Source organism: Sceloporus occidentalis, unplaced genomic scaffold (assembly GCF_023333645.1).
Source record: "Sceloporus occidentalis isolate IW3139 unplaced genomic scaffold, rSceOcc1.0.p SCAF_10, whole genome shotgun sequence".
In the NCBI taxonomy this organism is placed as follows: domain Eukaryota; kingdom Metazoa; phylum Chordata; class Lepidosauria; order Squamata; family Phrynosomatidae; genus Sceloporus; species Sceloporus occidentalis.
The window spans coordinates 34,095,496-34,118,361 of NW_028316990.1; the positions used below are offsets into that span (position 1 = coordinate 34,095,496).

Genomic DNA, 22,866 nt, shown 5'->3' on the forward strand with positions numbered 1-22,866 from the left:
TGATTGTGTGGCAAAATCCCATCACCTGTGCCTTTTGGCACTTGTGCCGCAGTTCGTCCATCCATATTTAATACATTTCAGCAGGATCAGAAAGTTAAGAACTGTAAATAACTGGTGTATTTATTCACAATATAATTTGCTCGGTTCATTTCCATACTACTGATGCTGTTGCTCGTTTTATAGAAATCCTAAACCGTTTGGAAGATACATCCCATGATGTCCGCCTGACTGCTGCTAAAGCCTTGACTAGTTGGTTCAAATGTATAAATGATGATGAAAAAAAAGCCCTGTTGAAAAACAATATTCGGCTTGTATATGAGGTACTCTTGGTTCACCTGGATGACCCTGACCAAAACATCCAAGCAGCTATTTTAGGTAAGTCTTTCAGTAAGTTAGTGGTCTAAGTAAGTTTAGTTTAAGTGCTTATTCTCTGAATCATGAGCTGCCTTGACATCACAGCATAAAAACCGAGGGTCAGAAAAGGATGAAGATTATTTATTTTTCAACGGAAGATGAAATTCCTACCAAACAGTTTCCTTCTTTTTCAAAGTAAGTTTTAAGACAAGTTTTCTTACTGAGAACTGGTTACTTGGTACCATTTTATAATATAAAAGTTTTTTTTCCCCTTTCAAATCCATTAGGAAGAAGGGAGGTTGTTTTCAAGGGTCATCCTATTTGACCACTGTCAGAATTAATCAGCAAATCTAGTAACAGAATCATGCCACGTCTCTTTTGTATTTTCTGCAGAATTTGTTTTTGTACCACAATCTAGTTTCATATCTCATGAAATGTGCTTGCTGCTGCTTGCGTATAATGTTTTGATAAATGGATTAATCACTCAGTGTATCCTGAAATTGCTTCCATATTTTATGACTTTGGTATTGGTTCTTACATTTTAAAAACAATAACCTGTGGGCTGTTTTATCCTATTGTATGCTAGTGAGTATTTTTCTTGTCTTCTATGTAAGCTGACAAAACAGTATCGTTCTCCAGTTCCATCATAACCGACTATTGTCAACATGTGCCTGTAAGCCTTGTAATAGTTGATCAGCCCATTTCAAAAACCTGTTCAACCGTGCCAAGAAGTCTAATGGAGTCTAATTCCTCAAATGATTTTGGATCATTGGTGTTCTGGAATCGTTTCAGAAAAATGATGTGTTATCTCTACTGAGAAAGTGTCTTTGTTTTGCCAGTGAATAAAAAAATAACAGACAGGCAGTTTTTTCAGCTCTGGAACTTTATATTTTGCAGATACTTTGAAAGAAGGAGGTACTCTCTACCCGGACATCTTGGCCAAAGAAATTGAAACCGTTGTGTATAAACATCGCACTCCAACCTACTGTGATCAGCTGCTGTTACACATCGAATCAACAGGCTGGAGATACTCTGAGTCATAAATGCTTCCCAGTGACAGTGCCCAAGCTCTCTGCCTTATATTAGGAATGGAGCAATCCTGTTTGTACCACAATAGCATGACGCTTCAATAAATTGGGAAGTTGAAGCTGGTGATGTTTGACATTCATGTGGCTAGATAAAACATTTTTAGACCTGTTTATAAGCAAAAGATTTTAAAGTTTTTATAGAAAAGATGTGAAAGACACAAGCGTGAACGAATGTGCTTCCTGTTAATTTGCTCTGTGGTATTTATTGGTATAGATTCCAGCCAAGATCCACTAGTATATTTTGGCATCTAATGGTCATGAAATGGGGACTTTTTATTTCCTCCCTCTCCTGGTTTATTCCTCCATAGCACCAAAACCTTGTTCCAGAAGGTTTCACAGTCCTGCAGAGTGACCTGCAGAAGGAAGATTGTTGTTCCTGTCAAGAAGCAGCAGGATCTTGCAAAATGGTTACTATTGGATCCTGGCACCCAAGTCTGAAATCTCTCTTATGATCTTAGACTCCAGAATAACAGCACAGTAAGAAGGTCAGCCAGCCATGTACATTATGGTGTACTTTGTTGAAATCTATAGTTCACCAATTTGGAGAGCTTTGGTCTAGGAATGATTTATCTACAGGAGTATTCAGATTTATTTTTATGTTCTTGGAAATGTCGCTGTTCTATTTCTAAAGCGTGAACATTTCCACTCTGAGCCAGGACCATTGTTACAAGCAGAAAAGTAGAAAAATCAGCATCTTGCATATTATATATATATGTTTTCAGGTAACCATATAAATATCAAACATCTTGGGGATGCATCATTGTTCTGGAATTACAGATGGGGAGAAGGAAATTAATAGGATTCTTCTCTTGGTGTACAATACAATTTAGTTCGCTGAAGACGTTTGTTTATCCCGAAGTGCCTTCATACAATAAACTGGTTTTTTTATTGGCTGTGTCACAAATTTATTGAACTCTCATTTTACCTATTTTGATAACATTTTTAGTTTTCCCCCCCTCTTTTTGGTTTATTGTTAATTTCTGTGATACACCCGCAGTTGTAGACAACTCCACATTTGCTAAGATTTACAGTGTGAGAACTTAGAGCTTTGGGTTATCAATGAAATGAGCTAAAAATATTGCCTAAAAACCACTATGAAATTCATGCGTTGGCCATAAATCGACAGGCAGCTTGACTTCTGAGCCTGAATACATACTTGTAAATATCTGTATGTGAGACAACAGGCAATGCACATTTGCTTTTAACAAGATACCATTCTTAGGGCTATCTCCAAGCCTTGCAACATTTTGCTGACTGTAGATACTTTTTGACAAGGCCACGTATGTTGGCAGGCTCCCCACATGAAATTTCGGTCTGCATTGTAGCTAAGTGCTTTGAAGGAGATACAGAAAGACAGGATAACATTAAGAAATGAGTGTAAGACTAGCCTGCCCTGGGGAAAGGCAGGAGAGGCAGTAATGGTAAATGGTACAAATGTTTTGAGGTGAATGGAACTGGACCTAGATGGGCAATTCCTCAAAAAACAATGCCTACTGCCCATGTTGCTGTCAAAGTAATAAGCTGCTCTGAGAGCCTTTAGGGCTGAAGGGCAGGGTATAAATACCATAAATAAGTTGATCTCAGTTTATGACAGTCCTACAAATGAGAGACAACCGAAAGTCATCAGCTACAGCGTTTGGAGCTGTGGCTTCCTTGACTGAATCAATCCACGGATAGTGTTGCATCCCTCTTTTCCTACTGCCCTCCACATTCACTGGGGTTAGGGGCACAATGGGAAAAAGTGGGGAGATTGCAAATACAATTATTTTTAACCTGAGAGAACACCTCTCTAGGAATCTCTAGGTCATCCGGCGCAACTGTGTGGTCAACATCTGCCATAAGGGGACCATAGAGTTGCCTGGCACAAAACCCATGATGCCCTAGCACTGAGCCAGGGCAGCTAAAGTGGATTATTTCTGCAGTGTGTTTTGGCCCAGAGAAGGCTTAAGTGTGTCACAAAAACTTGTTCCCATGATTCCTTAGCACTGAGCCAGGTCTCTAAATGGATTATAAAGCAGTTTCCAAGTGGATTATTTCTTTATAAGCCTGCATCCACACTGCAGAAGTAATCCGGTTTGGCCCTTTTGACTCATTGTCTGGCTCTTTGCTATGGAATTCTGGGAGTTGGAGTTTGTTGTGGGGCCCAGAGCGGAGCAAAGCTCCGCTCTGGGCCCCACAACAAACTCCAACTCCCAGAATTCCATAGCAAAGAGCCAGACAACGAGTTAAAGCGGGACCAAACCGGGTTATTTCTACAGTGTGGATGCAGCCAGTGCTTCCTTATGGCCAAATGAGCAACATCTGGGAGGAGAAGCAGGAAAGGCGGGGTTTCCTGAGAACGACCCCTTTTTCCCTTTCTCTGCTTCTCTTTCCCCGCGTTTGAAATTGAAATGTAACCGTCGTCGTCGGCTGGGGGCGGGAATGTGAAGAGAGTCAGTGCTTAAACATGAGAGAATGGAGGAGAAGAGGAAAGGCCTGTGGACTTGGGAGACGTCGGACTGAAACTGCGACGACAAGCAGAGTCCCCTCAGAAACCAATACTCCCCTCAGAGAACAAGAGTAATAAGGGCGAGGGGGAGAGGAAAAGGGCGGGAGCGCGCATGCGCGTGCCTCTCTCAGGTAATAACGGACTTTCCCTGCTTTGCCCTGCACTGTAGAAATAACCCGCTTTAACCACCTTGGCTACATCCTATTTTGCTTTTGTTGTTGTTGTTGTGCAACAAAACTCTTTTGAGGCAGGAATAATGGGTTTTGGTGTTGGGTGTTTTTTTTTAAACCTCCATGCTATGGAATTCTGGGAATGGGAGTTGGCTGAGGCACTGGAAAGGCTTCAGTGTCCCATAAAACTCTGCTACGAAATTATGGGAGTTGTGGGTGTTGTTTTTTTTCGTTGTGGTTCTCTTGACATACAAGGGTCAATGTCCTACAAGGGATTCTGGGAGTTGTAGTTTTTGTTGTGGACCCAGAGCTTTCTGACATACAAGGCTCAATGTCCTGCAAAAGTATGCTAAGGGTTTCTGGGAATTGTAGGGTTTTTTTGTCGTGGACCCAGAGCTCTCAGACATACAAAGCTCAATCTCCTACAAAACACTGCTATAGGACTCTGGGAGTTGTAGTTTTTGTTGTGGTTCTCTGGCATACAAAGCTCAATGTCCCACAAAACTATGCTAAGGGATTCTGGGAGTTGTAGTTTTGTTGTGGCCTCAGAGCTCTCTGACAGAGAAGGCAGAAGGTCCTACAAAACTACAGTTCCCAGAGTTCCATAGCATTGAGGCATGGCAGTTAAAGTGGGGTCCAACCAGGGTGACCAGACGTGCTCCTTTTTTCCAGAACTAAGAAGCACCCATTTACATTTCTTCTATGCTTTTATCTTTTTATTTGGCCATGGCCCACATCAGCGATGATGCCCAAACTTTGGTCTTCCAGATGTTTGGGATTTCAGGTCCCAGAAGCCCCAGCAGTCAGGAATTCTGGGAGCTGAAGTCCCAAAACCCTTACTTGAAGTCCATCATTCTGACCCACATTTTGCTCGAACCGTCCTACATTTTCCAAAGCCTTGTCCTCCTTTGTGGTTAGGACCTCTGGGTCAAACTGGATTATTCCTGCAGTGCGGATGCAGCCCTTGTGGGCTCCCTTTCTCCTTTGGCGCTATGCCTTCCTTTTCTTTTTCCTCACCCTCTCCAGACCCATTTATATAGTTGTTGTTGTGTGTCTTCAAGTTGTTTCCGACTTAGGCTAACTTTATCATAGTTTCTTCACAGGGGATTTGCCATTGCCATCCTCCGAGGCTGAGAGAGTGTGACTTGCCCACGGTCAACCAAGAGGATTGCACGATTCGAAACCCTGGTCTCAGAAATGTGGCACCACTTTATCTGCCATGGCCCCAAGCTATGGAATGCTGGAACCTGTCGTTTGTTCTGGGGCCAGGGCTCTGCTCTGCTTTGCTCTGGTGCCAAAACAAACTACAGGTCCCAGAATTCCACAGCATGGAGCCATGGCAGGTAAAGTGGAGTCAAACCAGATGCCAAAGGACTTAGAAAATTCCAGGAGGCATAACTGATTGTGCTAAAACGTTGGATAGATGAGAAAACAGAGGGCGGTTAGTGCTTCCAGGACGGATTACGCTCTTGCCTTTTCCTAGGAAATGGTTCCTGTTTAAACAAGAGTTAAAATACATTGCTTTAGCTTGACCTGTGGATAAGTCGACTCATTGCCCTCTGATTTGTAGGAACAAATGGGGTGTTTGCAAAGAGGGGAGAGAGGAGGATTTGCATGCAGGAACATCTGGAAAAACACCAAAATCAAGACCTACCAAATGCAAATGAAAACCACTGTGGGTGAAGGGGGGGGGGTTCCCCAGCAAAAGATGCATCATGAATTACACAGACACTCTGAGGCCTTGCCGTTCAGCAACAGAATAACACACAGATTAACATGTAAATCGCTTCCTCTCAACCAACAGTATATATACCCCACTCACTTCCATGCCAGCATTCTCTGAAGATGACAGCCACAGATGCAGATGAAACATCAGGAATAAACACTTCCAGAACACGGCCACTTAGCCCGAAAAGCCCACAAAACACAACTGATTCCAGCCATGAAAGCCTTTGACTTCACAAAACACCACTTAATTTCCCCTAGAGCCACTAGAGGAAGAACAGTGTGATGTAGTGGTTTGAATGTTAGACTGGAATTCTGGAAGACCACATTTCGAATCATGAGCACCCATTGAGTTGCTTGAGTCACAGTTGACTGAGGAGAGGCTCACAATAACAAGGGCCATTATGAGGTGGACTCCCCAGCGCATACTGTTTGTGGAATTTCCATGAGAGAAGTGTTCCTATTCATTCACATTCTTGTGCACATTTCAGATTGCTTCGCACTAAGAGTCCATTCAAGCTCCACACATCGTGGGCTTGTTCTCACAAACAGCAGCTGAGGCACTAAACACGGCTGGGTAAATTAAAATGAGGTTTAAGGGTATGATCATCTTGGCTGTTGTACCGCAAGAGATGTTTTTTCCCCATCTGGTTTCAAAGACAAACCTTCTGTAAGCGTTCAGTGGACAAGATCAGCCATTCGTGGAGTTTGGTCTTCAAAGGGATGGAGAAATGAAATAGGTGGGTTATGAGATACTGATGACAGAGGTTCTGCGCCTTTTGTAATTTTGTAGACGTGGGTCTTTTGGCAGGTGAAGGTCATCATGGAACAGGCTGCTGGCATGAGAGAGGGTTGACTGGCCTTCTGAAGTTAGTATTTAAAAACATTTACTAAGGGTGTAACATGTAGATTGTAGAGAGATCTTGCGGCACCCTTGACTAACTGAAAGAAAGAAGCTGGCAGCATGAGCTTTCCTAGACTTAAGTCTACTTTCTCAGATGCACTTGTACCCCCCAAATGCATCTGAGGAAGTAGAGTTAAGTCTAGGGAAGCACGTTGCCACTTTCTTTCTTTCAATTAGTCTCAGAGGTGCTACAGAAGCTCTCTACATACTGAATCTACAGACTAACATGGCTATATCTTTGAATTCTAACAGTATAGCAGCTCTCGTTTCTAATGTATGCATTCACCTAAGCACAGCTTATTGGGAGGACCTTTTTGAGCATTTCAATTTTCCTATTCATGAAATGCTTCTGGGGGCCAGCATCAGCATAGCATAGTATTTCGACTGTTGAACTATGACTCTGGAGCCCAGGGTTCAATTCCTAGCTTGCTCATGAAACTCATTGGGTGACTTTGGGCCAGTCACATGCTCTCAGCCTCAGGGGAGGGCAATGGCAAACCTCTGGACAACTCTTGCCAAGAAAACCCCATGATAGAACTTAAGGCAAACCTTAGGGTTGCCGTAAATCAGAAATGACTTGGAGGTGCATGACAACAACAATAATGTGAGAGGAAAGATGTATGGAGATATTCTCCCCCATCCCTATGTGTATCTGTCTCATCATTTGTGCTAACAACTGTAATTTAACCACCATATGCCTGTGTGTAAATGCCACAAATGAAAATATACACCGTGTGCGGGTTTCCCAAACAAAGCCTTTTTGCACAAAAGTTTAATAATGTCTGGGTTGTCTTTGGGTGGCACTTGGGGGCCAGGGATATTTTTAGGCTGCTGTTTATGCTTCCCTGCTTAAGCAGTCGAGTGAGAAAGGAGCTCACATAATGCAATCTTCCATTCAAGATACCAAGTATGTATAAAAGATTGTAGCTCAGTAGTAGTGCACATGTTTTGCATGCTAAAGGTTGAGCAAAAGCTGTAGCTCAGTGGAAGAGCGCATGATTTGCATGCACAAAGTCCTAGGCTCAGTCTGCGGCACCTCTGGGTAAGTAAGACTAGGAAAGACTTCTGTTTGAAATGTCAGGAGCTGTTAGTAGTGAGCATGTAAAAAATGCTAGGTGGACCAGTGTTGAGAAAGCTTCCTATAAACATTTGCAATCATATAGTCAACCATTACCTTGAAGGACATCAGACAATGCTCTCAGCTACACTAATAAGGTCTGCAAAGCTGCACAAAAACGGATCATTGGCTTCCCTTCAACTCCTCAATGATTTTCTCTGGAGATTCACCAAAATCTGAGCCTTCCAAAAGGAGTGAAAGTGCTTTTGTTGAAGCGTTTTAAAAACTGGGGAGTGATGGGACAGAGTAGCTAGCAAATGTTTACATGCCCTAAGTAAGATATTCATCTAATAACTCTGGTTAGATATGTCAACAGCATCAATAAGGGGGAGATGTGATCATTCTGTGAGATTTTAATGGTTGATACTTTATCGTAAAAATGGCTCAATGTTAAACATGTAGCTATATTGTTTGTTCTCCCATTTACACCAAATATAATCAAAGTGTAGAAAGTTTGGAAAGCAAAAATAAATGTGTTCCATCCAGACCCACCCCATCAGATGGAGAATGTGACACAATTAGTCCTGTAAGGATAATCCAAGCTCACAGGATTTTAATGGGGCTCTGATTTGAGCAGCAGCAGCTGGCGCCTTCTGTCTCCTTGGCAGTTAAATGTCCTGTTCACAAAGGAGTAACTGATGCGTCTTTGTGCCCTCACTGTTTGTCGTGGTTTGTTCCAGAGTAGTCTAGGGCTTTGAAACAGACAGCTGGCAAACAAGCAAACAAAAAGTATGCTGCATTTAGGCTGAGGAATTTCCACATTAAAATAGGCCCTTTTGCTGACGGTGTTGGTGCAACTGTCTTGGGCTGGCATCTTGCTGGGCACTAGTGATCACTTTTGTTAGTAAAGGAGAGTTTGATGACAGGTTGCATACATGCCAGGAAGCACATGGTAATGTCTCAAGTTGACGTGAGTGGATTAAATATATAAGAAAGCCTTGAGGATATGTTCTGGGGTTTTGCACCAGAGCCACCGCTTTAATGTAGGGTTGTTGTTTTTTCCTGCAGGGTTAATATTTGTCTTGTGAATAGTGTATGTTGTATTTAGTATGCTTGCATGATTCTGAAGTATGGTTATGCACATTGTAATACTGCAGTCTAGGATAAGAAAGGGAAGTTATTGGCAGCACAGTCTGAAATATGCCGATGCCAGCATGACATCAAGAAATGGAAAATAAGGTTTTGACCTGAATGTAGAAACAAGCAGAACTTAGACAGGTTCCAAACATCCAGCAAAAGGAATCAGAGGTGAGAAGTGTTCCATTAGTCAGTGAGAAGAGACCGACCTGTTTACTGTCCTATTTCTTGGATTTATATGTGATCACTGGTTCCATTCAAAGGATATTAGCATTAACTTTTTTTAACATGGATTCTAAGGAATTAATTTTCATTATTTATTTATTTTTATATTGAAGACATTTATACATAGGCAACATATATGCAGTGGGCCCTCCACATTCGCTGGGGTTAGGGACACAGGACGCCTGTGAAAGTGGACAAACCGCAAATTAAACAGCACTCTTTTTTAAACTGAGAGACTAGGGCCTGTTACAGGCTGCCAAAATAAAGCTGTTTTGGGTCTCTTTGGAGGTATGCTATTTAAATGATGCATAGGTCCTAAGAGTCCGGAGGTTGCGCCAAAGCCACACTCAATTCCTAAGCACTGGAGTGCAGCTTTGGTGCAGCTTCCGGATTCTTAGGATGCATGCATCATTTAAACAGCATACCTCCAAAGAGACCCAAAGCAGCTTTATTTTGGCAGTCTGTAACAGGCCTAGGAAACTCTAGGACTTCCAGCACAACTTTGTGGTCAACATCCATTAGAAGTTGACCATATAATTGTGCTGAAGGATGTACAAATGCCTAGAGACGTGTTTTCTCTGGAAATCTCTAGATCCTCCATTGTGTCTATATGGTCAACCTCTGGCAGTGTCAAGCTGGAGGATCTAGAGATTTCTAGAGAGAACATACCAATCAAATCTGTGAATAATCAAAGCTGCAAAAGTCAAAGCCACAAATGTGGAGGGACAACTGTAGTAAGTCACCAAGTACACATACACACATATATACTGTTTTGTCTCACAAGCTGCCAATTTACAGCATCACATAATAGAATAAATGGAGAAAAGAAGATATAAATGTGTTGAAAAATTAAATGCACTCAACAGTATGCAGAGGCGGCAACTCATTTCTATCTCAACAAACACATGTTTGTTTTTTTATTGTTGCGTGCCTTCAAGTTGTTTCTGACTTATGGCAACTTTAAGGCAAAACCTATCATGGGATTTTCTTGGCAAAATTTGTTCAGAGGGGGTTTGCTGTTGCCTTCCCCTGAGGCTGAGAGTATGTGACTTGCCCAAGGTCATTCCCAGTGGGTCTCATGGCTGAGTGGGGATTCAAACCCTGGTCTCCAGAGTTGCTGTCCAACACTCAAACCACTACATTTGCTTTGCTGTATACAGACAAACAAGGATGCTGGGGTTACTCAAGGATGCATACATATTCAGCAGGCTATCAAGGTGTGCAGTTATTATACTATATGCAGATTGCACACTCAGTCCTATTTGCATTTATACCAAGTGGTTTGAATTTTAAAATATTATAACGTTTGATGTGGACTCTCTAGCAGTCAGTATCACCTCTTGATAATTCTGTTAATGCAGTGAGGGAAAGAGCAAGGGCATTTGAGAGAGTGGATTCTGCCTACTGTATATGTATTTAAGAATAAAAGCAAAGGGAGAAATGTATTTTCTTAACTCTCATGACTTATACATCCACTTGGCAAGACTTTGTGAATCAGTTCAGATTTGTCAAACCTTATGACAGCAATTCCTGAATAAGGATGGAGCCACCTATTATACTGGCTTGTGAATCCTCTTGTGAATCTTCTCATGCATGTCTTATCCCCTTTTAAGATTTCAGTTGGAGTAGTGACCAGAAGGAAGGAAGGAGGATTTGTTATTGAAACATGTTGGGGGGGGGGAGTGTGTGTGTGGGGATTATTCCCAAATAATCTGAGGAGAAGGGGGAAGATGACAAAAATATAAAGGTCTGGTGCTGCACAAAAAGGACTTTAGAAGTGGTGGGAGAAAACCCTTTAGTGGTTGTTCATCAGTTGCAGACTACATTTCAGGGTTTTACTACTGTTTAGGTATGAGCTGAAAGACATTTCATATAGACTTGGCCCTCTGTATCCATGGATTCAAGCATCCAGGGACTGGAAATATTTTTTAAAATATAAATGTTAAAAAGCAAACCTTGATTTTGCTATTTTATATAAAGGGCACCATTTTATTATGCTGGGTACTCATTTTAGCCCCTGCGGAAGGATGTCAGGCTGAGTCGGCCTCTGGAGCCCCTAAATCGAACTCCCAACCTTGTGGCTGCATACCAGCATTTAATGCCTGCACCATTCCTTTATGAAAAGACGACAAACACATCAAGTCACCAACAGTGCAATGGGTTTAATACATACAGACTGCTTTCTCTATCCATTGATTCTTTATCCAACATGGATTCAAGCATCCATGGCTTGAAAATATTCAAAATATATATCAGTTCCAAATAGGAAACCTTGATTTTTTTATTTTATTTTTTGCCATTTTATAGAAGGGACACCATTTGTCTATGCCATGCTATTTAATGGGACTTGAGTATTCGTGAATTTTGGTATATGCAACCAAACCCCAGCAGATAACAAGGATTCACTGTACAGTAACAAACTGGCTGGTCCAACCAGGGTCCATGATCTGGGAAGGGAAAGAAAGGGAGCATATATGGGAGCTGCAAACTGCAGCGATGGGAAGCTGACTCTTGCCCCTTTGGACTAGGCACAGGGAGGAGTGGGATGAATGGACTGGGGCTGCCAGATTTCTGGAGCAACAACAACAACAACAAAGGTGTAGTACATGGAGCATTTCCATATTCCAAAAATAACACTCACTTGTTGAAACAGGAAAGGTTTTATATGTTTAAGGTGTTCCAAGGAATTGGGGGAAATGCTCCTTACATTCAAATTTTGATTTGCATGTGCTAATGTCCAATGTTAATGTCCAATGTTTGATAATGCATGTGCTAATGTTCACACGCACAAGAGTTTTTCCTTATCTGAATAGTAAAAATAGTAGGATAGCGACTTTTTCCTGTCTCTGTGTTCGCCTTTTGAGGTCTCCTGTTGGCTTTTGGTGACCCCATAAATAGGGTTTTTGCAGGCAAGGAATACTCAAAAGGTGGCTTATGTCACTTTCTTCCTCTGAATTATAGCTTGCAGTACCTGGTATTTGTTGGCAGTCTCCCACCCAAGTACTAACCAGGGCTGATCCTGTTTAGCTTCCTAGATCTGACTGGATCTAGAGCATTTAGGGCCCTTACCCCAAAGGGCATGAGCAATAGGTTTAATGGCAGTAGGACCTGTAGTTCATAGGTCTCCAGTGCAGGAGGTTACATTTAAAAAGGAAAAAAGAGGTTAGTTTATTCCTTTAAAAACAAACAAATAGAAACAAGGCTTGCTGTTTGTTGTAAACAGCAAACCTTGCAACGAAGCGGGGAGGAGGATCTGCTGCAAAGAACTGTAGCTTCCAATCCTCAAAAGGTGAGAAAGCCCCATGGAAACGTGTAGCTATAAATAAAAGGCTGGAAGGAGGCTTTCCTTCTGCTTGGAGGAGACCAAGGGGTTAAATATTGTGGGCTGGCCAAAGGAGCTTTAGTCCAATAAATTCAAAGTCTGCCCCTGACTGACAAAGGGAGCTTTAAGAGGCTGGATTAGCCTTGGTCTGATCCTTCAGGCTTTGTTGAGGCTGGGAAGCCATTTTGGGATTCTGCAGTGTGGAATACAGTGGGGATCATGTGCTGTCAACTCTGAAACTTCTCTGGCATTTACTGGGCGCAGGATTGCTCTGATCTGGAAGGCCATGCTGGACTGAAGCATGATCCCTCATGAGAGATGAAGGATGCGGCAGGGTGCAAAAAAATATCCAGGTTTGAAGGTGTACCTCTGCTTTTTCTGGTCAGTTGTGTAGGTCAGAGAGATTTCACAACTCCCCAGTGCGCAACTTGAGTTTGTTTTCACTAGCTGTGCCAAAGGGAGAAGTTAGCTGTTTTAACTCATTTTACTGAGCCTTGGTTAGTCCTTTTTCTTTCAGTAAAGGTGGATCCTGATAGGAGTTCATATGCAGAACGATTTGGGCTGGATTTTTAAATCACTGCCCTTACGCAGGCTTTCTAGCTGTTAAAGCAAAGGAGACATTTTATCTTAAGATACTTGGTATGTTTACACACTCCGGTATGGAATCATACTACCATTGAATTCAGGACAAACTGAGACGCATTTAAAATGCTGTCATATGTTTTCCCTTTTGGTTACTCCAGTTCCTATTCATGGAATCATACTTAGATTGTTCCTCTGAATTCATAACAAAGTGAGAAATGTTTAAAATGCTGTCATATGTTTTCCCTTTTGGTAACCATGGCATAAGTAATACAACAGTAATATGAGTGCTTTACGCAACAGACAGTCAAATCTTCCTGTCAAAAAGATCTTGTTTTTACATGTGGTTGTTACTGTGTTCTGGATTATTGTGCTGACCTTATGCACTAGGTTTTATGCTCTTTTTTGGTATTTGCTTGAAGCTCTTTGCTTTTTCAGCCTGTTTTAAATTGGTAACATGGAGTGGGATGTGTGAGAGACTGCACAATGTTAGATATTACCTGCAAGGGAATGGAAATCTTACATTTTGGGGAGTGATGAATTTAGTGTCTCAAACATTCAGCAAGTCCTTTGAAGCAGCACCAAAGTTTTTCCCAGTTGTAGTTTGCTTCTTACTGCGTCAGTTAACTATTTTTCTATCAGAGATACGCTCATTTTCCATTTTATAGTGCTATGAATGCTCATTTTATTGCTTGTTACTCCTTTCTACATTGCTGATACTAACAAATATCTGTATTGTGTAGACTTTCTATTTATTATTTGATTTTCTTATAATCCCGCCTTTCACCCAATATAGGGACTCAAGGCGGCGAAACAAAAACCATCTATGAACATGTAATATATTCCTTTGTCAATGTTTTTACACTGTCAGAAGTGAAAGCAAACTGGGTTTGGTTGTTATGGTGGCACAGATAAACCATATTGTATGCTTCATCACAACTTTTAGCTGAGGGATGAAACTACAGGGATGTCCATGGTTCTGAACTTGTGAGAGTTACACCGTAGTAAAAGTAGTGTTTAGGTTTCCTCAACAGCTTTGTACCATTTTGTTGTGTTTTGAACAGGGCATCTGGGTACTGATGGAAGAAAAAAGAAATTACCAGATATTATGTGTTGCTGATTTTGAAAATGATGCATCTCTCTCTCTGTTTCTAACACACACACAACCCAGAAAGCAAAAGTTCAACCCTAGTCAATGTAGAGTGTTTGTTGGGGCCACAGAAGTCTATGTGACATCTGTAATATTGTTGAGCACAGAGGGACACACCAGGTTGCATGAACCATGTTCTTCTGGTGATCATTTTTATTTGTACTGTATAAATTATAGTGCCATTCCTTGACTGAAACTTGGGCTGTACTCCTGTCCTCAACTTCAGTGCTACTGAATGAATGTGCGAGAGAGCAAGATTGCACCAACTTTTCACGCAGGCCTCTGTGGAAAGTGTGAAAGGGGCTCTGCGCACATCCAGTTGTTTGTGAGGCTTGGCATCCACAGAAGAAGGCAGCAGGCACAGGAGGGTTAACCCAGCCTCCAATTCGAGGCAGAGCCCTCAAGTTTAATGCCCTTTCTGGGTATGACAGTCTTCTCATACTCATTTCCTGGCTCTACCTTTAAGTAGGACTATTCATTTCTGTGGAAATAAACTTCTCGATCTGTCCCTTGCTCTTATCTTAAGAGAGACCAGGAGAGGGAGAAGGTTGTGCCTTTTATCCCAAGAAGGCAAATGTGTGTGTTTTATAGAGGTTATTCTGCAACCACAAAGTTGCCTGGCATGTTTCCTATATACTTTATTGTTGCCCCATAAAAGAATGGGATTTCTAAGGCTATTCTAGAGCTAACAACTATTTGAAACAAACCCTGCAAAACTATCAGAGATGTTACACCTGAGAGGTTTCATAGCATCCATAAACGTGATCAATGTTGGCTTGCTTACTTGTGTAGTACGTCTGTACTGAATATAAGCCAAGACTCTTCTGTCACAGTGTGGTATCTATTAAACACTTGGCCCAACATCATGGCTGTGTTTTTATGCATAAACTCTGCAAACTGGGCAAGAGTCTGTGGCACACTCCTTTCAGCTGGAACCTACTTGAGATCTGAATTAGGCTAACACAACGCAGTGTGGATTAAAGTAATGGACTGGGGTTGAATTACAAATGGTTTAACAACGACTTGGAGATTATGAGATTTATGAACATAGCATACCTCTCTCATAAACCTGCCATAGCTTTTTTTACCTTATGAAGGTAACTTTTTACCTTTTGCTTTTTGCTGTCCATAGTGTAGGGGGGAAAGACTTCATTCTACTTCTGCATCAGTTCCAGATACCTTTCTTTAAGGAAGACTGTTAAGAATTCATCATTTTGTACTTATAAAAGCCCCTCTCCCATGGCATTTTTGGGTAGGTTACTATCAAACCATCCTTTGCTATTGCCCTTGTGTCAGACATTTTAATGAGAGCATGCTCCTTATCTGTCCTTTTCTTGTCTACAGGTATCTCATGCCAGGACCTTTACTTAGCCCTGAATCTTCTCACAGGCTATCCTTCTGAGCTTCTGAGAACCATCCCTCCTTAAAGGGTTACCTAGAAAATTGTATTCTTGATCATGCTTATATTTTTGCCGGGAAGGCTTGGCCTTATTGTTAAGAAAAGAACTTTCTTTTCTAGCAGATGAGTTTGTGTTCTGCACCTAACCATCCTTTATAACAGTAGTTCCCAAACTTTGCTTCTCGAGATGTTTTGGACCACAGCTCCCAGAATTCCTGATTGCTTCCCAAAGCTGGCTGGGACATCTGGGAATTGAAGTTCAAAACACCTGGAGGACCCACGTTTGGGGACCACTGCTTTATAACAACATTAATATGGCTTTCCATAAGAATCAAAAGCTTCTGTATCTTTAAGCCATGTTTCCAAGATCTTAAATTCACCTTGTCTGTCAGATGTGTTCCCTCATGTCTTCTTCCCAGGCCTCTGGGTTCAGGGTTGATTTATTCCACCCCCCTCCAATGACTCCCCACTTAAGAAAGGGGTTATTTCCTCAAGCTTTAAGCATCAGTATGCCACAAAAGACAATTTTAGAATGGCTGCTTGCCTTTTTCATAAAGATGAAGGCTATAATAGCTGCTGGTGGGAGTTTCCAACAGCCTTGGTGGTCATTGTTTCTGAAACAGGGACAGAATAATCCAAAAGAGAAGTGAAATATATTAGTTTTCTGCACTTGGAAGCTTGTCAGATGCTTAATGTGGGCAAAGAATCTTAATGGTTAAAGCAGTTCAGCTCTGCCTCAGGGGTGGGTTGGGGGTGTATGCAAATAATAGATATGTACCCAGTTCCTGTAGGATTCAGTAACAGCCCACTATCCAGCTTCTGTTTGTGCCTATTAAAATCCTTCCCTGGCAGTCTGACATTTCATATATGGGTTACAAGAGGGTGACGACAGCTGTTGAGCATCCAGGTCTAAATTAGATTTGTTGATGGCAATGCTGTTTGCTAAGTAACAGTGCCTCTGAGCTGTGTTTAGCCCTAGACAGGGGGAACTGTAGAAAAAACCAGGTTTCTGATTCCTCCCCAGTCCAGCATTGCTGGCTCTTTGTTGAATAGGCACCTTTGCAGTTTTATGCATATAATTACAATGGCCTGGTTGGGACCATATGCAATCCAGTCACCAATCCACATGCCTCTCCCTCCTTCCTATTCCTTCTTTTGCAAGCTTCGTCTGTTTTTAGCATTCCATCTAAACCAGCATAGCCATTGGTACCATTCACCCCAAGTTTACTCTGAAACCAGTAGTTGAAACCCAGAGTAGATTTCAACCTTCTTTTAAGAAGAAACCAAAGTTAGTAGGGACTGTGGTTATGTGGATTCAATCAGAATCTGAAAGGACTGTTTATGTTAGTCAGGAATGGGAGGAAAAAAGAAACAGATGAGCTCCTGACTGCTGGACCAGTTTGGTGACTGGTAAGCATGGCATCTGAACTGGACTACCATTTACAGATTGAGGGCTGTAGGTTTTGTGTTGCCTCCTCACATTTCTGATTTTGTCTTCAGGAAATATATTTCTGCAAATGCAGGGAAAGCCTGACTTATGTTTGTTTTTCCCTCTACGATTTTTGTTCACTTTCCAACATAGGTTTGTACAAGGTCCGTCAAAATGGCAGGTAGGGTCTTAGGCCTTCTCTACACAGTCAGAAACATTTTAAAAATACATTCTCTAGATTACTTATTTTATTTATGTCTTGGACAGGAAAAATAAAATGCACAGATGACAACAGTACATGTGAAAAGGATCTAGGTGTTTTAGTAGTCCACAAGCCGAACAGTGTGATGCAGCAGCCAAAAAAGCCAATGCAATTCTACCCTCAATAGGAATATAGTATCTACTGCACTTCACTGGTTCCCTTTGAGGCCAAATACAGTTAATTAAATCTGGTGACAAGGACATGGTGATTTGGATGGATACACATGCTCAGTATGTGTTCTGTGTGTGTGGCTGAAGAACCTTTTCCCATTCTAGTTACTTTTGGAAAGTTGGCATTGTCACACTGCTGAGCTGCGGTAGAGTAAAGGCTCACCCAGATTACACTGAGCCTTATGGCATACCTGGGTTTTGAATTTTTATTTCCTAACTGCAGCTGGCACTGTCTGAACAAGTAGGAACCACACCCTTTTGACCAGGAGTTGCTCTCCTATGAAATGGAGTAAACACATTTGACAGTAAACAACAGCACTGAGGAAATGCTCTTTTTTAAAGAAAGAAATAATTTTGTAGCCTGTTTGGCATGTTGGTACAGGACAAATCAAAACTGTTTGATAAACGTGATGCTGTCTAAACTGTCTTTCTGTTTTATTTTGTTCGGATAAGTTGAACTTTTAAAAAGCTAGATGATTTTCCCTCTTCTTCCTTCTTGTTCACTACAGATCAAATTACCCTAAACCGATATATTAACCGATAGCACCGGAGCTGCTTTGAGTGTATAGCACTCCTCTTCCGTTGCCATTCCCGTTTCCTTGTGTGTCTTGTCTTATTTAGATTGTAAGCCTGAGGGCAGGGGACTGTCAAATGAACAATTTGTAAGCAGCTCAGAGAGCCCTTTTGGCCAAAGAGTGGGATATAAATACTATGAATGAATGAATAAATACATTTTAGCATGACGTAGGAAGTTGGAATAGAAATCTTGGCACATATCTGGCATGCTTGCAGCAACACAGATGTAGGGTGTGCCTCATTATCTTTAAAACAGACTTAATGTATTCTTGCTAACCCGAAGATATCTTTTTCTTAGGAATTCTAAGAAAACATGTCTTCCCAGCTAATATAATCCAGTACTTCTGTGGCATTGTTCTTGTGAAACACCCTTCCCTTGTATTTCTATCTGACTTGGGGTGTTTCCAGTTCTTGGCATGTTGCAGTTTTAATGTGTGTGTAAAGAATACAGTATTTTAGTTGGTTTCATCTTTTTTAGCTAATTTCTATTGAGTTTGTTACACAGATAGGTTTTACACTAAGCCTGGAATCGAAAGAGCTACTTCAAGTAGACCAAAAGGTTTGGGTCTGCCATCTGGGATTTTTGACTGTGGAAAGCAGATCTTGCTACTCCAAACCCTGCGTGAAGCTACAAAAACTTAGTTTTAAAAGTAGTTTGCCAAATAGATTTGAGACAGCTGGCTGAAAAATACAAGGCCAAAATCTTGTTGGGTGAGCAAAACTTGGTCTCATAATCCCAATCTTTCAAACCGACTTTCTCAAAATTTTGGGCCGAAACAAGTCTCAGCGATGCAGGTTTCAGTCTTGATTTGTGATACATGGATATGGAAATGTGTTTTGGATTAGCCTCTGGGGTGTGTACACAAGGACCCTTGGTCTCTTCCAACAGTTGAACCAGTCCCAGAAAAGGATCCATCCCTTTCAAAACACAAGCTGCGTTAGATTCTCTCGCTCCCTTCTATCCAGCGGTACAAAGTGAAACTGTAAAAAGACCCAAAGCACAACCATTTGCCTTACTTTTTTGTTGACATGACTGTTTGGATTGGTGTAAAGACTAGAACATCTTCAAATAAACCCCACTTTTCCTTTTTCAATATTATATGTGGTTGAATTTCTGGAGGCATGCAGCTGGGGAATACTATTGCAGGTACTTCAAATCCTTTCAGCACAGTACAGTCTAATAATAGTATGTGCCAAATGTTGTGTTAAATAGCACCAGAATAGATTGCACTGTGTAATGATGAGCTGGGTTTAGCATATTTTATCATAATGTTTCATGGAACCTGGTAAACAGCAAATGTGGCGTGCCATAAGACTTCTGAAAAGCTCCCCGCAAGAGGAAGTGTTCAGGCTCATGCACTGTTTGATAAGGGGTATCTAACACTGGCAGTCACATTCAAAATGTACACTACATCTGATACTTGTGGGCTTTTTTCCCTCCACTCCCTGCATCATTTGCAATATTCTGAAATACAGGCTGAACCAAGCAAGAGCTCTTCTTCCTATTCTCTCTTCTAAACTGTTATACTACTGTATTTTCACCTTCCTACAGTATGATTTGAAACGGTGACTATGGATTTTTCACGCCTTCACACGTATTCCCCTCCCCAGTGTGTGCCAGAGAACACTGGCTATACTTATGCACTCAGGTGAGAACCTTTTTACTTGTAGAGAGAACTGGTGCGCAATGAAAACTTGAGTCCTGTGTTGTGGGTTTGTGGTACGTTTTAAATTGAGGGGGAGAAACTTTGAGGTTGATGACAGAGCTCCTTTGTTTCTTTTCCTGAGTTTAATGGAGCAGTTTTGTTTTTGCTTTTGAACATGGGTTGTGAGCCAATGCAACTGGGGATTAAGACAGTGACTCAGGGTTTGTCAGTCTCACAATAAGGAAAGAGTTCCAGAGTCACACCCAGATACCATTGTTTTGGCTAGTAACTGTGGAGGGTAGGATTAGGTAACATCAATTAGCCTGCTTCTGTTCTTTTGCTGTACGGGGAACGTTCATTATTTTTGCTAAACAAGGACAAACGGGATAAGTCTACCATTACTTCCAAGTTCATTTTTCACTTTAATAAGAACATCAATAATAACCCTTTTACATAATGTGGAATTGACTTCTGAGTGTACTAATGATGATTCTGTAGTTACTACTGCAACTTCTAAAGTCTGGGAAAGGTTCATTCTGTAGGAAGGGCCAGGAAAATGGTGTGGCAGACTGACGCTTAACTGTACATACTCATGTATAAGTCTAGAAATTTTAGCCCAAAAAACCTGAGTCGACTTATCCACAGGTCAATGTAAGTATTGTACTTTAACTCATATAAAAAAGGGAACCATCTCCTGTGAAAGGCAAAAGTGTAATCTGTCCTGGAAGCACTGACGGCCCTCTACTCTCTTATCCATCCAGCTTTTAGAGTGAGCACAATACTTGCTGTAATTGTTTAAGTTCCTTGGCATTTTTCTCTTTGCTTTGCCTTTTAGATCCTTTGTTACCTGCCCTAAGTTTTACCCTTGATTTATCCATTGGTCATATCAAACTCCATAATTTTGGTCTCCAAAACTGCCCCTGATTTATACATCAGGTTGACTTATAGTCAAGTATATACAGTAACTAATTTATTGCCAGTGTATTCATTGTGTACATGCTGGGATGCTGTAGCCAATCATTAATTCACTGTACAAGTGTGTATTCTCCATGTGGGAAATGTATATCATTTCACAGAGATCTAGATCAGGTGGCTGCTTCCAATCTGATGTCCAAAGTGCTAGTATTTATTAACCTCCAAAAGAGCACTGCATCTTTTTACATTGGCCAAGAGTTCCAAATACAGTTTCCACATTATATGTGTTGACCTAAAATCAAGAACTACACTGGCACATCTATTCCTGTTTCATAGTGCATGTTTACAAAAGTGTACTGCGGAAGCTGCCCCTAGGTGGGATAAGGTGTGTAGGCTTTTGGTAGTTTCCTCTTTTGAGTTGTCTCACTGTGTGATTCTCCAGTAGTGATATAGGCAGGAAAATTGTTAGGAAGATAGCAATATTGTAAGAGTTCACTAGATTGCCAAGGACTCATAAAAGTGGGAAAGAGTGGGAGGTCAAGCTTGAGTACAAATGAGTACAACTTCACAGATCATGATCTGAGGCAAAGTGGTGGAGCTTGTAAAACGGGAGGAATCTGTTGTACTTGTTCTCAAAATGTCTTCTGTAGCACTCTTAGTCAACAGTGAATCAGGTCCCAGCCCAGGATTTTTTTCTCTTGTCTTTAATAAAGTGACTACCTAAAGCAACTAGGCTTCCTTCCTTCCTTCCTTCCTTCCTTCCTTCCTTCCTTCCTTCCTTCCTTTCCTATAGTATGTGTGGGGTTGGTAAGATTTATGGATTGATTCCCATCTCTGAAATGTATGACAGAAATATATTTTATCTTTGCAGCATTAACTTCAGAACAAGTTACTCTTCCATAGATGTTTGTATGACACCAAATACTGAGATCTACCTCTGTTGTGTCCATAAACAACCTACATTTGTGATCAGCCCTGTCATATTAAGTTATTAACAAAATAGGCATGTTTGCCAAGCGAACACACATTGAGGCTAGTGGCAGCTGTCCTTAGTGCCTGGCACTTCATTTCAATGAAGTATCTGTAATCATCATTGGCAGTAGCAGAATACAAGTAGCTGTATAATGGCACATGTCAGAATTAGCTTGCTATATGAGAGACACCTTGTTTTGCAGAGTGGTGTTTACCATTACAGTTTATCTCAAGAGGTGAAATCATGGTCTGCAAAGCACTCAGTGGGCTAGTATTTTAAAAAGCACTGGTCTGGTAGCCATAACTGAAAAGGAGTTGCTTGTAGGTGGGCAAGAGGGTTGCCAGAAGAAGGATGCAGAACTCCATCCCTCCATTAGATTCACCATGGAAAGCAAGTGGGCTACCAGAAAAGAAAAGCCATCATCCTTTGCCTCTGTGCCTATCACTGAACTGCAGTGTACAGATGTAAGAGGACAAAGCTCTCCAATCCTCTGCTGCCGACCATAACAGGCTAATAAACAATTTCGTAGGCTAGTAACTTCCCTGAATCTGTTCCCAAACGTGTTAACAAGGTGGACCTTTAAGCAACCCTAGTCCAGCTAATCTGGGGCACAGTATAATTTGTGTTGTTTGTGGCCTAGTCCTCATGCAGGTGGCAAATCTTAGTCTTCTCTGTACTATTTCAGACAGCAGGTGGGAGGACTCACATGATAAACTAATGACTTGGTAGTACCAGATACAGATGCATTGCCTTCTCTGTGTAGCTTGTGTGCAAACATATATATATATTTAGCAGCTGATTACTCCTCATCCACTCAAAACAAATTTCAAATTATTTCCAGACAAATTGGGGATCTTGTGCTGGATTGTATCTTAAATTGGGTAGGGAATAATGTGTCCTGCTTTGCTCACACAGTGGGAAGCAGAGTCTTGAAACTGTAGATTGAATGAGTGAGGTGCTTTTTATGTATTTGATTTAAAATACAAATTGTTTCTGAAGTTCTTAGTTTCATGTAAATGGAAAAAAATAGTGTTGATCTGATGAGTTAATCAGTAGCGTCTCTATACTGAGCAGACCATTGGGTCAGTTTTATGTACAGTCGCCCCTCCTAACTCACAGATCTCAGGTCTGCACCCTCAAATATCTACAGAGGGGTGACCTCCACTGTTTCTTATGATGTGCGCTCCTGGGCCGCACAGACAGGGGCACACCCCATTCAAGCCTATGAGGCTTGCATATGTGCAAGTCTCCATTTTCGCGGGGGGAAGGGGTCCAGAACGGATCCCCCGCAAAA

General features: G+C 41.4%; 2 protein-coding genes across 13 annotated transcripts in view; both read left to right on the forward strand.

Annotated features, from left to right (window-relative positions):
- The window catches only part of LOC149306425 (dynein axonemal assembly factor 5-like), a 32,255-nt gene extending 29,920 nt beyond the window's left edge, over positions 1-2,335 (forward strand). Inside the window, exons 12-13 of the mRNA XM_089540525.1 lie at positions 184-375; positions 1,252-2,335. Coding sequence (XP_089396651.1) covers positions 184-375; positions 1,252-1,397 — 338 coding nt within the window. The 3' untranslated portion in view covers positions 1,398-2,335. The remainder of the gene's footprint in view (positions 1-183; positions 376-1,251) is intronic.
- Positions 2,336-3,814: 1,479 nt separating this feature from the next.
- Positions 3,815-22,866, forward strand: part of SUN1 (Sad1 and UNC84 domain containing 1) — a 47,095-nt gene continuing 28,043 nt past the window's right edge. For 3 of the 12 annotated variants that reach the window (XM_089540324.1, XM_089540322.1, XM_089540326.1), the window contains exons 1-2: positions 12,635-12,823; positions 19,591-19,687. In XM_089540324.1, the coding sequence (XP_089396450.1) occupies positions 19,611-19,687 (77 nt within the window). In that variant the 5' untranslated portion in view covers positions 12,635-12,823; positions 19,591-19,610. Of the gene's footprint in view, positions 4,062-12,632; positions 12,832-19,590; positions 19,688-22,866 lie in introns of those variants that run through there. The other 9 variants (XM_089540315.1, XM_089540318.1, XM_089540320.1 and 6 more) reach the window with 7 other exon arrangements.